Source organism: Meleagris gallopavo, chromosome 15, assembly GCF_000146605.3.
Source record: "Meleagris gallopavo isolate NT-WF06-2002-E0010 breed Aviagen turkey brand Nicholas breeding stock chromosome 15, Turkey_5.1, whole genome shotgun sequence".
Lineage (NCBI taxonomy): Eukaryota > Metazoa > Chordata > Aves > Galliformes > Phasianidae > Meleagris > Meleagris gallopavo.
In genome coordinates this window covers 39,219-53,517 of record NC_015025.2, presented here as the reverse complement: position 1 = coordinate 53,517, position 14,299 = coordinate 39,219, and the positions used below count along the sequence as shown (strand labels likewise).

At 56.1% G+C, this 14,299-nt stretch overlaps 1 protein-coding gene across 3 annotated transcripts; it reads left to right on the top strand.

The window, feature by feature from the left end:
• Positions 1–17: 17 nt before the first annotated feature.
• On the top strand, positions 18–6,371 carry STING1 (stimulator of interferon response cGAMP interactor 1). Of its 3 annotated transcripts, none has more exons than XM_010718793.3 (8): positions 18–504; positions 3,937–4,109; positions 4,287–4,560; positions 4,656–4,830; positions 5,011–5,119; positions 5,235–5,473; positions 5,805–5,991; positions 6,077–6,371. In XM_010718793.3, exons 3-8 carry the CDS (start codon positions 4,316–4,318, stop codon positions 6,253–6,255), a joined length of 1,134 nt encoding a protein of 377 aa, XP_010717095.1. In that variant the 5' UTR covers positions 18–504; positions 3,937–4,109; positions 4,287–4,315; the 3' UTR covers positions 6,256–6,371. The 3 variants fall into 3 exon arrangements, with proteins under 3 accessions (XP_010717095.1, XP_010717096.1, XP_019475881.1); XM_010718794.3 differs by having other exon boundaries at positions 19–504; positions 4,316–4,560; XM_019620336.2 differs by lacking the exon at positions 18–504 and having other exon boundaries at positions 1,273–4,109.
• The last annotated feature ends 7,928 nt before the right edge of the window (positions 6,372–14,299 follow it).

Genomic DNA, 14,299 nt, shown 5'->3' with positions numbered 1-14,299 from the left:
GGAACGCGCGGGAGTTCCGGGCCGCCTGCGCCGTGCTCGGCCCAGCGCGTGGGCACGGATACGGGCGGGGGTCTGGGCTGTGTTGGAGCTGGGGAGGCCGTGCTCGGTGGCACGCAGGTCCGGGCAGGCCGCGCGCAGCTCCAGGTGCCCTGATGGCCGCACGGCCGCCGCCCCGCCCCGCCCTGTGGGCTCCGTGTTGGTAACCCTGAGCGCAGATCCTGCATTAAAGATGTCGAGAGCCCTTTTACTTCGTGTTGGCGCTCGTAAGGCTTTCTAGCAAGTCTCCAGCTCCTGCTCCTTTTCAGCCATCGGAGGACAGCCTGGTTCCCGGTGTGTTGCTCTCTTGTACAGTGGACGTTCACAGTGAATTACAGCGGGGTTTTTAACCTTACCTGTCTGCTTACCTTCAGTTGCTGCAGCAGGGCTGCTTTCTGCTCTTCTCATTCTCACGTGAAAGGTTCAAAGGAGAGATCGGAAGATGAAATACTCGGCTCTGCACTGCAGGTGTGTGCATCCACCTGCTGGCTGTGTCCACCTGCTGGCTGCACCCCGTGCAGTGCTGGCATCAGGGCTGTGCTCATCCTGCAGCCCCCACAAGGCCCTGGGGGAGCACGGTCTGTCTCTTGGTGACAGTCACTGCTCCCGCTGGCTTTGCTGCTGCTGCCCTTTCTACAACAACTTCAGGTGTTTTCTCTAGCAGCTTTAGCACACTGAGTGTCTCCCAGCACAGACAGCTGTGCTGAGCAGAGACATGCTTCAGGCGGCAGCTTCACATCCCCCTCTCATGCTGAAAACAGCCCATGGCTCTCAGAGCACCAGAATGCTGTCAGGACTTCAGCGCTGGCTGCCTGGGATTGCAGGAAGGGCAGCCCCCTGCTTGGCTCTTCTGCTTAACATTACGCTGCTGCTTGGGCAGTTCTCAGAATGCCTTCAGGTCACAAATCCTGAGGACTGGGCCCTGCTTTTTCAGAGCTCTGTGGATTTTGTTACCAAATTGGAAAACTCTTGAGCTCACAGTGGCAACAGAAACAGCCTGGGTTGCTGTTTGTTCCTTGTTGAGCTCTGAAAAGCCCTCTGAACAACAGTTCAGGTTGGATATTAGGAGGAAGATTTTCACACAGAGAGTGGTGAGGTGCTGGCAGGCTGCCCAAGGAGGCTGTGGATGCCCCATCCCTGCAAGCATTCAAGGCCGGGCTGGATGTGGCTCTGGGCAGCCTGGGCTGCTGGTTGGCGACCTGCACACAGCAGGGGGTTGGGACTGGATGAGCATTGTGCTCCTTTTCAACCCAGGCCATTCTAGGGTTCTGTGATTGTAGAACTCAATCTGGATAATCAACATCTGTGAAAGTAACAGTTTAAAAACACTTTCGGTTTCATTTTCCTGCCAGGGATGTTTTTTTATTTCCTGCCATATGGATGTGAGCTTCTCTAAGGAATGTAGAAAATTCATTTTCATAGTTGTTATTGCAGAATCACAAAATTGTTTGAGTTGACGGACCTCTAAAGGCCATCTGGTCCAACTCCCCTGCGATGAACAGGGCTGGGGTACTGCTGGATGGCAGCTGGACATGAGGCAGCACTGTGCCCCCACGGCAGCTCCCTGTGCTCCCACATCACTGATTTGTGCACAGGGGACGTGGCTGCACAGGACCAGATGAGCTGAGAGGGTCTCAAACAGCCCCACACAGCCCCACGTGCCCCACCCTGGTTTCCCATTACCACACCACAACTCAAACTCAGAACTGACACAACTTCGAAGCCTGATGGCAGTGATTCTGCAGTGATTTTCTCCTGGTCTCAGTTAAATGTGCTTAAAAACACGGAGTTGAGAACCGCAATGGATGTGTGAGGAAATCCCAAGGAGAGGCAGGCTGTGTGCAGCATGCGGCCAGCAAGGCGGTAGGGAAACAGGAGCACAAAAAAAACTGCTCAGGACACAGAGGTTTTTCTTCATTCAACAAAGCAACGTTGGGGGCTTTGTTTGCTTTTCTGCTGGTTTTGCTTTTTAGCAATGGATTTTTCTACAAGAAGAAAAAGGCTTTGGGGGAATTGCAGCGCACGACGATCCAAACAAACGCAGTGTCCACTATGCAGGCACAGAAGCTCGTTTTGCTGTTTTGCTGATGTGGTTCCCATTTCTGGCAATTGCTACCCCATCCTCCCAAGCTCCATGGTTCTTTTGTTCGTTCTTTCACGAGCTTGTTCTGGTTTTGGTGCAAACCAAACTAAAGCTCATTTTCATAGCACGAGGGATGTGTGCCACAGGACCGGCTCCTGCCCAGTGTCTCTCCTCCATAAACCTCCCTCAGATGCACGTCCTGGCCAAGAAGGCAGCAGTGGTTTCCTGTAAGTGGGTGGGAGAGGAGGAACAAGGAAAGAACGTGACCACACCCCCATGTAATTACAACTGCGCAATGGGAGAAGGAAGCCAGGCATGCACAAGGTGACACCTAGAGAACGGTGGTCAGTGGTCAATGGCTGCATGTCTGGATGGAGATCAGGGACAAGTGGTGGCTCTCAGGGGTCCGTGCTGGGACTGATGCTCTTTAATATCTTCATCAGTGACACTGAGAGTGGGATTGAGTGCCCCGTCCCTGCAGGCAGCCAAGGTCAGACGAGATGGGCTGTGGGCACTGATGGAGCTGCGGGTGTCCCTGTGTCCCTGTGCACTGCGGGGGGTTGGACTGGACGCCTCTGGGGGTCCCTTCCAACACAAACAGTTCTGTGATTCTGTGGCTCTCCGTTACAAATGAGAAGTGGCTGGAAGGCGTGTGCACCTGCAGCATCACACTGCTGTGATCTCACTCCACCCAGCCCCGTGCTGTGCCCACCGCCCACATGATGGGAGGTGAGGAAATATGTGGATGCCTGCTTCCCTGTGCCAGGAGCTGGGTGAGAGGCAGCTTACGGGCAGGAGGGCAAAGGCTCCTGAGACCTGAGGGCATTGCAGGTGTCCCAGCACAAGAACGGGAACACCTCAAAGAGCAGCAGCCTGGAACAGCCCCAAAAGCAGAAGGACTCCTCCGTCTGACACGTGCACAAGAACCCATTGCCATGGGCACTGCAGGTGCTGGCAGCTTAAAGGACATTGAAAGAAGGCAGATAAATCACAATTTTATCTATTATCAAATGGAGAAAATCTCTCAGGGAAGAAGCTTTGGTGTCACAAAAGAGTTGAGAACCCCAATGGATGTGTGAGGAAATTCCAAGGAGAGGGCAGGCTGTGTGCAGCATGCAGCCAGCAAGGAGTGAGGGAAACAGGAGCACCAGAGCATCCAGGGTGTGCAGACAGGAGCAGGCACAGGGCAGAGCCTGGAAGCAAAAGCGAGATGGGCAGAATTAGAGTGGGGGGATTGAAAAAGCAGGAGAGTGGCACAGCCACGGGCAGGAGCTGGGAGTGGGGAACAGACCCACGATACAGGGGTAGAAGCAGGCATCTGCCTGTTTTGGCCAGCCTTGGCATTGGGGAGGCGCACAGCTCTCTGCCTCCATCAGGAGCCCGGGCTGTGGCAGTGCCCAGGTGGGAAAGCAAGGTGGGCAGGAGCTCCAGCCATACCCTTGGTGCCCATGAGCAGAGCCCCAAGCTCCCCTGGGGCTGTGTGGGGAATGCTGTGGGTCAGCCTCACTGGAGGAATCCATTTCTGCCAAAGTTCTGCTTGCTTTGGAAACCCACTCTAAGCAAAAAACAAGCTTGATTTAATTTCCTTCCTCATTCTATCCCGGCACAGCGCCTTTGTGAGTTGGCAGGGATGCTGGGGTTTTCCAGAGCCATAAACTCCTGCATGTTGTAACCTGCAGCATTCCCCCGGAGCTGCCCAGGGCAGCATTCCTGAAGCCACAGACACCCCCCAGGTGCCCAGCTTGGGCGGCTCCACGCCTTCCCTTGCCACCTACAGCTGCCAGAGCAGCTTTCGTTTTCATTTTGTTCTCCATTAGGTTTGCAGCAGCCGTGCAGCTCTGCCCTCTCCCTGCACTGAGAGCTGTGCAGACCCTGCGCATAGCAGTAGCGTCCGGAGGAAGTGGAGGCCGTGGCTGTGCGTGCTGAGCACTGCTGCGTCCATTGCCCACAGCACAGACATCCCAGTGCCGAGCATCACAGCTGCATCTTGGTGAGTGCCCACGGGTGCATTAGCACAGGGGTGGCATCAGCAGGGCAGCAGAGTGGTCGGTGAGGCACTGATTTGGGCATGCAGGGTGTGAGCTGTGCTTGCAAGCTCTGGAGTGCTGACTGAGCTCTGGGCATGCACATCCACACTCCACCGTGATGTGGATCTCGGGGGTCCCAGCTGCTGCTGCCCCCACTTCCTGCTTGCAGATGCCCCAGGACCTGTCGACAAGGAGCAGCCCTGCTGCCCTGCTCATCCCCGAGCCCCGTGCAGGGCGGGCACGGCATGCAGCGTGCGTGCTGCTGGCTGTGTGCTTCGTGGTACTGTTCCTGATTGGGGAGCCCCTGATGCCCATCACCTACCGTGCCTGCACCCAGCTGGCGGCCCTGCAGCTCGGGGTGCTGCTCAAGGGCTGCTGCTGCCTGGCAGAGGAGATTTTCCACCTGCGCTCCAGGTGAGCACCGTTGGGGGATCCACTCCCTGTCTCTGACTCCCACCTGGCCCCTCCAGTCCAGGTGTCAGCCCACCTCTTGTCCCTCGCCCATCCAGGCACCATGGCAGCCTCTGGCAGATGCTGTGTGCCTGCTTTCCTCCACACTGGCACCTGGCCCTGCTCCTTGTCGGCGGCTCAGCCTACCTGGACCCTCAAGAGGACAACGGGCACAGCCCCCGCCTCGCCCTCGCCTGCCTGTGCCAGCTGCTGGTCCTTGCCCTCGGGCTGCAGGTAAGGGGATGCTCAGCAGTGATGTTCGGCCACCTGGCTCCATATCTGCAGTGTGCTGCTGGGAAGGGGCTGGGCACACCCTGCCCTGACCTCCCATCTGCAGGACCACCGCTCTGCATCCTGTCACGGGCATTGCTCTCTGAGCCCCGCTGCTGTTTTTTTCTCCTTTTCCCTCTGCAGAAGCTCTCAGCAGTGGAGGTGTCAGAGCTGACTGAGAGCTCCAAGAAGAATGTTGCTCACGGCCTCGCCTGGTCCTACTATGTCGGCTACCTGAAAATAGTTCTGCCACGTACGTAGCTGTTGCTCTGCACTATAGATGGAAATGGCTCCTGCAGCCCTCCCACTTCCACAGTGAGGAGCAGACCCCAATGCTGCTCTCCCCCAAAACCTCACTCTTCCTCCAGGCCTGAAGGAGTGCATGGAAGAGATCAGCAGGGTCAACCCCATGCTGCGGGCACACCACGACACCTGGAAGCTCCACATCCTGGTCCCACTGAACTGTGACATCTGGGATGACCTGGAGAAGGCTGACAGCAACATCCAGTACCTGGCAGACCTTCCTGAGACCACCCTGACCCGGGCAGGCATCAAAAGAAGAGTCTACAGACAGAGCCTGTATATGATCAGGGATAAGGACAACAAGGTATGCTGGGGCAGCCCTGCATCCCCAGGTGGGGGAGGTGTCCCCAGGTGGAGGTCCTGCCTGTGTGGTTGGGGATGGAGGCAAGGGTTAGGGTTAGGGTTTGGGTTAGGTTGAGCTGCACTGCTCAACCCATAGAACCACAGAACGGTTGGGTTGGAAGGGCCCTACAGCCCCCCACCCCGCCTCTGCCGTGGGCCGGCTGCCCCTCACCAACTCAGGCTGCCCAGGGCCCATCGTGGCATGGGGCACCTCCAGGGACGGGCACCACAGCTCTGGGCGGCAGTACCGGGGCCTCAGTGGGCGCTGCCCTCCCCACGCTGTCTCCCCACAGCCCAGGCCCTGCGTGCTGGAGTTTGCGTCCCCGCTGCAGACGCTGTACGCCATGGCGCAGGATGAGTGTGCAGCCTTCGGCCGGGAGCAGCGGCTGGAGCAGGCCCGGCTGTTCTACAGGACGCTGCGGGACATCCTGGGCAGCTCCAGGGAGTGCGCGGGGACGTACCGCCTCATCGCCTATGAAGGTGAGCACGGGTGCTCTGCTGAGAGCCCTGCCCAGAGCCCCTCTCAGCACAGATATGAGCACGGCTTTGCCTTTCCTCTTTCCAGAACCGGCAGAGGCCGAGAGCCACTTCTTGTCCAGACTGATCCTCTGGCACCTGCAGCAGCAGCAGAGTGAGGAGTACATGGTGCAGGAGGAGCTTCCCCTGGGCACCAGCTCCATGGAGCTCAGCCTGCAGGTCAGCTCCTCTGACCTCCCCCAGCCTCTGCGCAGTGACCGCCCCTGAGCCCAGTGCTCCCCTGGCACCCAGGAGCAGCTGCCTGCGGCCCCGAGGCACGCTTTCCAGTACCATTTGTGTTGTGTATTTCTCATGTACACACATGAATGTTTGGTGTGTTCTAATCTGGTTTTTCCTTGTGTCATATTGAGAGTGTTGAGGATGTTCAGTGTGGAGAAGGCTCCAGGGAGACCTCACTGCAGCCTTCCAGGAGCAGTGGAGCGTGTGAACAGGAGGAGTAATGACTTTTTACATGGGCAGACAGTGACAGGACTATGGAGAACACTTTTAAACTAAAAGAGGGGATTTAGGTAAGATGTTAGGAAGAAATCCTTCACCCAGAGGATGGCGAGGCAGTGGCACTGCTGCTCAGAGCTGCGGTGCCCCATCTCTGGAGGTGCCCCATGCTGTGGATGGGCCCTGGGCGGCCTGAGCTGGGGGGCAGCCAGCCCATAGCAGGGATGGGGCTGGGGAGCTGTAAGGGCTCTTTCAACCCAATTGTTCTGTGATTCCATGGTTCCATGATCTCAATGATCATAGTCCTCAAAGGACCCTTCCAACCCAGACCCAACCCACTCTATGGTTCTATGTTCACATGCTGTGATTATGTGAAGTGTTTTCCTCTTGGGAGTAAGTTGCATGATCCCAAATCTTGGGCTCGTTGGCAGTGCCCCAGTCTCAGCCACACGTGTGTGTGTGCCAGGTCCCTGAGCTGACACATCCCAGCAGTAATTACACACACAGACATCCTCATCAGGCCTGGGCACCTCTGCCTTTGGGCACTCCTACAGCACGAGGAACCTCCCTGCATCTCTTCCTTGCAGTCACTTTATGCTGGCAGCCTTCTGCAGCACCCAGTGTCTCTCCAGCCTCAGGTGATGTGCCAGGCTGTGCACTCTGCCTCACTCCAGCAGCAGTCCTGGCTGATTTAGGGCAAATGCTTAGACCTAAGAGACTCAGCCCACGGGGACACGCCTGGACCTCTCTGCAGTGAGAACACCCCACTGAGTGTTCACTGTGCTGCTCAGCACCCAGCAGCATGCACACTGTTTGCCCACACAACGCATGCCCCCCGCCTCCTGATGCCAAAACCCCTTTGTCAGCAGCCTGGGGAGGCCACAGAGCTCTACGCTGCTGCTCTGTGCCTCAGTTTCCCCTTTTGCTAAAAGGCAGACAGGCAGTTCAGTTGGATTGTTATCTTCTGGTGCTGCAGCATCCCTACATGGATTCGATCCCTTTGGTCCCTCCCAGCTTTCAAGACTTTAGCAAAAGGATGAGGCCACGTGAGAGCTGCCAGGTGCTCAGCCTGCACTTCCAGCCTCAGGGAGGAGTCAGCTGCTGCAGGACTGAGCTCAGCTGCCCGCAGGCCATGGCTGGCTCCATCCTCTGGGCAGCCTCAGCTCCTGCCTCTCTCCAGCCTTCCTTCCCAGGACAAAGCCTGGCAGCTGCCACAGTCTTTGCAAATACTGGGGCTCCATCCCCCATGCACAGGGCAGCATAGGGTGGTAAATGCCTCTCCAGACTCCAGCAAGGTTACAGGGAGATGTGGCTGCACGTCGGTCCTTCTGGGATTGGAGCTGGAACCTACAGCAGGATTCAGTAAAGCCCTAATCTGCAGCCTAATCTCTGGGCACTGCATCTGCACAAGAGACAAAAGCGACAGATGAAAGGGTGGGGACCTCCTGCAGGCGGGGGGAACACGCTGGTGCTGCTCTGAGGGCTCTGCTCACCCTGCGTGGGCTGGGGGCAGCGATGCTGGCCTGAACCCACCGCCCACCCCCTGTTCTGGAGAGCGGGAGCATCTGCTGGGCTGGAAGCGTGCGGTGCCAGGGCTGAGCTCAGCAGCAGGGCACAGCCAGCGGCAGCTGCAGGGCAGCGAAGCCAGCAGCACCGCGGCCCCCAGCTGCGTCCTTTTCTCTGCAGGGATACTCGTGCACAGCAGCACACGCTCCCTCCTGGCTGCTGTCAGGTCCGGGCACTACTCCCCACCACCACCCTCAGCAAGGCCAGGTTGGCCTCAGCGCTGGGGACAGGCGTGGGCGCAGAGGGACGGTGCAGCTTGTTCCTGCGGCCTCGTGCTGACGTCTGACAGCACAGCTCGTGCTGCTGCTCAAGGACCAAGGCAGGGCCAAGCAATGGCAATGGGACAGCCGTGGCGGCGGGCAGGGCTGGTGCAGAGGCAGCGATAGCAAGGCTCAGCACTGGAAGCTCCACCAGAGCTGACCTGTTGGGGCAGCTGACAGTGCCCGCTGCTGGCTGGCTCACGGGGCAGTGCTGCAGTGCTGTCTGCAGCAGCCGTTGTCACCACCTCAGGCAGAGGGATGCAAAAGCCCCGACATCCCCACGCACCACCTGGGGCTGGGGACGCTCGGGTACCAGGCTGCCAACAGGAGCAGAGCTGTGTGTGAGGCGCTGTCTTAAACCTGAGCACCTGAGCGCTGCAGGACAGGAGCACAGCCCCAAGCCAAACATCCCACAGCCAAACACTGCAGAGAGGAGCCCAGCATGCGCTGCAGCCCGGCTTAGTGCTCTTTGCTGCAGCAGCACGTTGCTGCTGGGGGGCTTCTGCTGCTGCTCCTCTCCGCAGTGAGCACACAGCCCTGCGGTGTGACTGTAGGTCCTGTGCATCCAGGGCTCAAAGAGCTGATGACCAGATTGGCACAGGGGACACACGTGGTGTTAGAGCCCCTGAATTGCTCTGCATACAACCTCTCCTTGCTGCAGCCTGTATTTCATGCTGGAGATGTGTGGAGCACACCCTCATCTGCAGGACCCACGGGTCACCCATGCAGCTCTGCCAGGGTCAGACTGGAGCACAGACACCGCTGCCCTGTGCCCCTGGCCTTGTTCAGTGGGGACCATGCCGGCCCAGAGCTGCCTGGCACAGCCACCCACAGCCCAGCTCACCTTCAGTAGCAGGACTGAGCTGGCAGCACCCCACAGGGTGGCACGATCCCGGCATGCGGCGTCAGAGAGCAGCAGATCTGCTACCCTGCAAGGGCCGGTAACCCAGAAACCACCTCTGTGGGGTCCGCCATCACCCGGCGATGGTGGGAGAGGCCCAGCATGGAGCAGGGAGGTAATTTCGTGGTCAGGATTGGGTGAGCAAGGCAGAGCCAGCTGTACCCTGGCTGCACAAGGACTGGGGCCAGGGCTGACTTTGGACACAGCTTCCAAGCAAGGCCGAGGCTTCCCGCTCTCCTCCTATCCCAGCAGGTTCTGTTCTGTCTTTAACCCCTGCTCTTACGTGTCCTCTTTGCCACGGATGAAAAGCCACCACTGCAGCCTGCCCTGCAGTCTGCACTAATGCAGCAGCTGTCAGGGACAGAGGGCTGGGAAGGTGGAGGCAAAGTGCTCCCTAATTCTTGCCTTTCTGTTTGGATACAGTGGATTTCGGAGCTCTTCTTATGGAGGAATTCATGTATTAAAGATCACTATACTGGAAGTCCCAGGAATGTTAAGGCTGACTCCAGCTATATGAGCCGATATTTAAAGGAGGGGATGGAGCTAAGAGTTGGTTTAGGATTAGGATGAGAAGTGTTTTTGGCTGAGAAGCCCGTTCCAGCCCACGTGGCCCCTTTGGGTGCCAGAAGCCAGCCCCACTTCAGGCACACGAGACCCTCTGTAGGGGTGAGCAGGCTGCCAGCAGGCTGCCCTCTGCTCCAGCAGGGCTGCACCTCTTGGAGCTGCCCTCCCAGGTGTGCCTGGGGATTTTTTAACTCCTACCTGTTTTGCTCAGAACTCCCAGCTGATGCTGACATCTGCGACTCTGGGTTTAAGGATAGAGAATTCCTCTTCTGTTTTACTGCTGGGTTTAGGGGTTGAGAGGCCAGCATCGGTATGACCCTCTAAAGCATGTTCCTGTAAAGGGCACTTTGAGAGCTGGAAACATCATCCAGCTCTTCTGGGAAACCTTGCTCCTCTGCTTGCTGCCCTGTGATGGATGGGGCACCTCGGACACGTTGGGCTGCTCCTGCTGCATTGCTGAGCAGCAATAAAGCTCTAAGAAAGGCAACTGGTGCTGCTCAGCAACAACAGAATCTGTCCTTTACTGCAAGATGGTTCCTTCAACCTGGTGACATTTTTACTGTCTTCAAAGACTGACATTTTCAAGTCCTCTCAAACACGTCTGGGTATCAATCCCAAGCATCATTTAAAAGCTTTGGGGATGGTTACTGCTTGCCATGGGGAAATGACCTTTTTTTCTCTTTAAGCCTCTGCACGGTTTCTCTGGCCCACAGACCTTGCAAAAATCACTGTTTTGCTCAAAGTCAGAAGAAGTTTTGAGCCATTTAAATTCATTCAGTTTGCAGTGACAAAGATGATAAAGGGCTGTAAGAATGCTTATGTATTCACATGCCAGTATCAGCAGCGTAAGGAGAGACGTGGCTTAAAGGAAGAACTAACTTCCTTTGAGAAGTTGTGAAGCTGAGCAGCTGATGCGGATGCTGGCTTTCTCCCTCCTGCTCTTGCTGGTGGTTAGTGCCTGGATCATGGAAAATGTGTTGAGGTTTCCTATTTTCGCTTACATTCCCAGGAACAACTGTCTGCTGTGTCTTGAGAGCTCGTGCCAAGCATGCACCTTGGCTGTCATGTTTCTGTCTAGTGAAAAAGCCAATGAATTTTGAAGCGTTAGTAGTTTCGTAGTTTCGTTCTTGGATATAAATGGTGACATGAAGGGAACGTCTAGAAAGGCCCCAAACCTGACTTCTGGTAGCAAGAGGTAGAAAGGGTTCTTGGCTTTGCTGGTGCTCTCACAGACCCAACAAACTCATTCTGACACTTTTGGAGCAGTTGGCAAGAAATCATAGAATAGCTCAGGCCTTAAAGATCACCCTGTTCTAACCCCCCTGCCATGGCAGGGCTGCCACCCACCAGATCAGGCTGCCCAGGGCCCCATCCAGCCTGGCCTTGAACGCCTCCAGAGATGGAGCAAGCTGTTCCAGCGCCGCACCACCCTCTGAATAAAAAAATTCTCCCTGTTACCTAGTGTAAATCTCCTGTCTTTTAGCTTAAAGCCATTCCGCCCCGTCCTATCACTATCACACCGTGTAAAAAGTTAGTCTAAGGATAGCTGAGAATAGCTAAAAAGGTTCATCAGGACTTATTTTTATCTGTATCCTCAGATCTCACACCAGTTAACCTCCAAAGAGCAAGTCAGTCTGATTGATAACTGTGCAGGTCCTGGGTTTTTACAGTCAGCTTTGCAGCGGTGCTCACGAGGCTGAAATACAACGAGCAAATAGGTGCGCATGCAGCCAAACAGGGCTGTGCTGCAACCGAACAGCGTGCCTGTGTTCCTGCACAGAACGGTGCTCGCAAGGCTGGGGATGTGGGAAGGTCCCACCAGGAATCACACACCGGAGGAGGGCAGCAGCGGCTGCGGCGATGCTGTGCTGCCCTCCAGTGCTGCACGTTAGTTGGCCATTCTCACATCCTCAAAGCCAACATGAAGTTCGTCCTTTCGAAGCCTGGTGGCTGTTCCCCGAAAAAGCCCTTGTGATCACACTGTTTTGCTTTTCTTATGCCGGAAAAAGCCTGTTTGAGACGTGGGCTTATTTGACGTGGTAGAGAAAAGCAGCAGGTTCCCCAAGGTCACTTCTCTCTGCGCTTAGAGGTTGGCATCCTCGCCATAAGGTGAGTGCATACAGACTAAATTTGAGAGCCACCAGCACAACAGAAACTTTCCTGGGGCTGACCTGATGCTCTTGCATGCTGCAACTGCAACTCACACTTGAGCTTTTAAACTCTGGTAGAGCACACATGGAGTTAACATCCACATCAATCCCAGCATCCCAGTTTTTAACCAAACTGCTAGCCAAGAGTCTGAAATGCGTATTTCTCTCAATTGCTCAGACTTGCATCTGCAGTGCCTATTTGCCCAGCTGTAAGTGCTGTGGTTTAAGTTCAGCTGGCACCATCAGTGCTGTGTTGGTCTGACAGCGGTCCTCAGCAAGACTTAGATCTCAAAGAAAGGTGCATTTCTTTTCTTACAGGAGGACAGATTCCACCTCTTTGTCCCCCCAAAAAAGAAAAGCTCTCTCCAGCTTAGGGCTCCCAGCAAGGGCAAATGGAGGGTTGAAGTGATCTCTCCAGTTACTTTCCAACACCAAAACTGGCATTGGGTTAGGAGCAAAGTGTGGGTCTCCGAGGTGCTGTTCCATGCTGTGGATTATCCACAGCATTTGTATTTTCTAAAGGCAGGTTGAAAAAAAACAACAGTTCTACATCAGTCCCCAAGGCATTTCGTGGGCTTGCCTCCTCCAGAAGCACGGTGTGGTATGGCTGCTGAACGTTGGTGCTGGCACAGCGGGTCCTGCATCAGCCTTCCCTGGGCCAGACTCTGTGAGAAAAGCTGTGCCAGGGGCTACAGCAGGGCCGGCCTGGCCTGCAGAGCAAGCTGCTGATTGATGGCAAGGAGTTATTTGGTGCTAAAAGAAGCAGCAAAATGTAAGAGGTGCAGCCCCCACAGAGTGACCAGCAATGCTACAAGCCGAGCTGGCTGCCAGGCTGCCCAGCCCAGGGGAGGCACTGCCCCCAGGCTCGGTGCACAGGCAGTGCTGGGGGCATCACAGCAGCCAGGTGGCACCTCAGAGGCTCGCAGTGATGCCACGGGGACTTGCTAGAGGTCCACCTATGGGCACTGCCATCTTAAAGGGGCCAGGTCCCGCTCCGTCCATTCTCCCTCCCCGGTGCACCCCTATGACACCAGTCCCTTCTCATCTCCAGACCCACACGGAAAACATGCAGGTGCCAGGTTTGAAGCCTCCTGAAGGAAGCCACAGCCCAGGTTGAAAGACAATGTCACCTTCATGGTGAACAGCCTGAGAGCCAGGGGACGGCAGGATGCTGAGCCATGCGTGGCCAAGTCAGGCACTGACAAATCAGTGTTAGAGTGTGCAGGGGATGAGGCATCCCCTTGACTGCCCTTCACTGGAAAAGCAGCTTTCTCTCCAGACCATGGGTACCTTGTAACCATGGCAAAACAGGCAGCCCTCAGGGTGACCTTGCGTCCTGCAGCGTCTGAGGCACAGACTCAGATGTGATGGATCCAAATTGTTTATTACAGGTTCTAACATGCCTTACATACGTTCGCAAGTTTTCTCTTTTAACTTTCCCACCCGCCTTTACACGCCAGCAAACCATTCCACAAACACCCCTGGGCCGGGCACGCAGGCACTCATCCACGACATCCATGGGTCGTTCCTGGACACGCACCCTCCCTCCAACCAGGGCCATTACTGCACAGCCATCACGCAGCTCACTTCGCTTTGTTTTCCCTCTTGCAGAGGTGTCCTTGGTTCTCAGCCTTGCTTTCTCATGCCATTTATCTTGCTCCACAGCTTCTGCTCTGAGTTCCCACAATCACCCCCACACATCAAAACTGCCCTCGTCTGGCCATGCCCAGCTCAACCAAAAGCAGCACTCAGAACTGCGCTGCGAGGGCTCATCTGGGGCTTCGTCAGGTCCCTCGCGCTAAGCAACATGAACTCACTGCATCGGGGCTCTCTGCATAAAGAAAACCGCTCTGTAGATACTGTGAATGGACTGAAAGTTCCTCCAGCTGCAAGTCCTCCTGTTTTTCTTTGCAAAACTGGGCAAACCAGTATGAGACCTGCCAGGCAGGACAGAGCAAGCCACGCACTTCCCTTCTGTCTGTTCTCAGCGTCTGCAGTGCTCAGGGAACACTTTGTCCATTTGTTGTTGTTGGACAGCAGATACTCGGCCAGCCTGCGAGCAGCTGTTTGAGGCCATCCTGCCACACTCCAGGCGGAAAGGGTAACTGCACTTGTTTTTCCAGACAGCCCCACAGATGGAGCAGTAACTAGATTTCACTTTCATTAACCCACGGACCAAATGCTGTGGGGGGAAAGCACAGGAAAAGCTGAGCAAACAGCCCAAGTGTGGCTACTGGGGCCTGAAGGACTCCGCTTCCAGCAGCCTGAACCACAGCCCTGCTGACCCTACAGTCACACACGAACCGGCCCTTCCCCCGCCAATTGCACCTCTCACAGCCCCAGCGACCTTCGGGAAAGACAACGTCGCTACGGCC

Excerpts from the sequence above, each read along its gene's own strand:
- STING1 (XM_010718793.3), top strand. The coding sequence starts at position 4,316 with ATGCCCCAGGACCTGTCGACAAGGAGCAGCCCTGCTGCCCTGCTCATC. Across the intron at positions 5,120-5,234 it reads CCTGAAAATAGTTCTGCCAC|GCCTGAAGGAGTGCATGGAA; the intron begins GTACGTAGCTGT and ends CTCTTCCTCCAG. Across the intron at positions 5,992-6,076 it reads CCGCCTCATCGCCTATGAAG|AACCGGCAGAGGCCGAGAGC; the intron begins GTGAGCACGGGT and ends TCCTCTTTCCAG.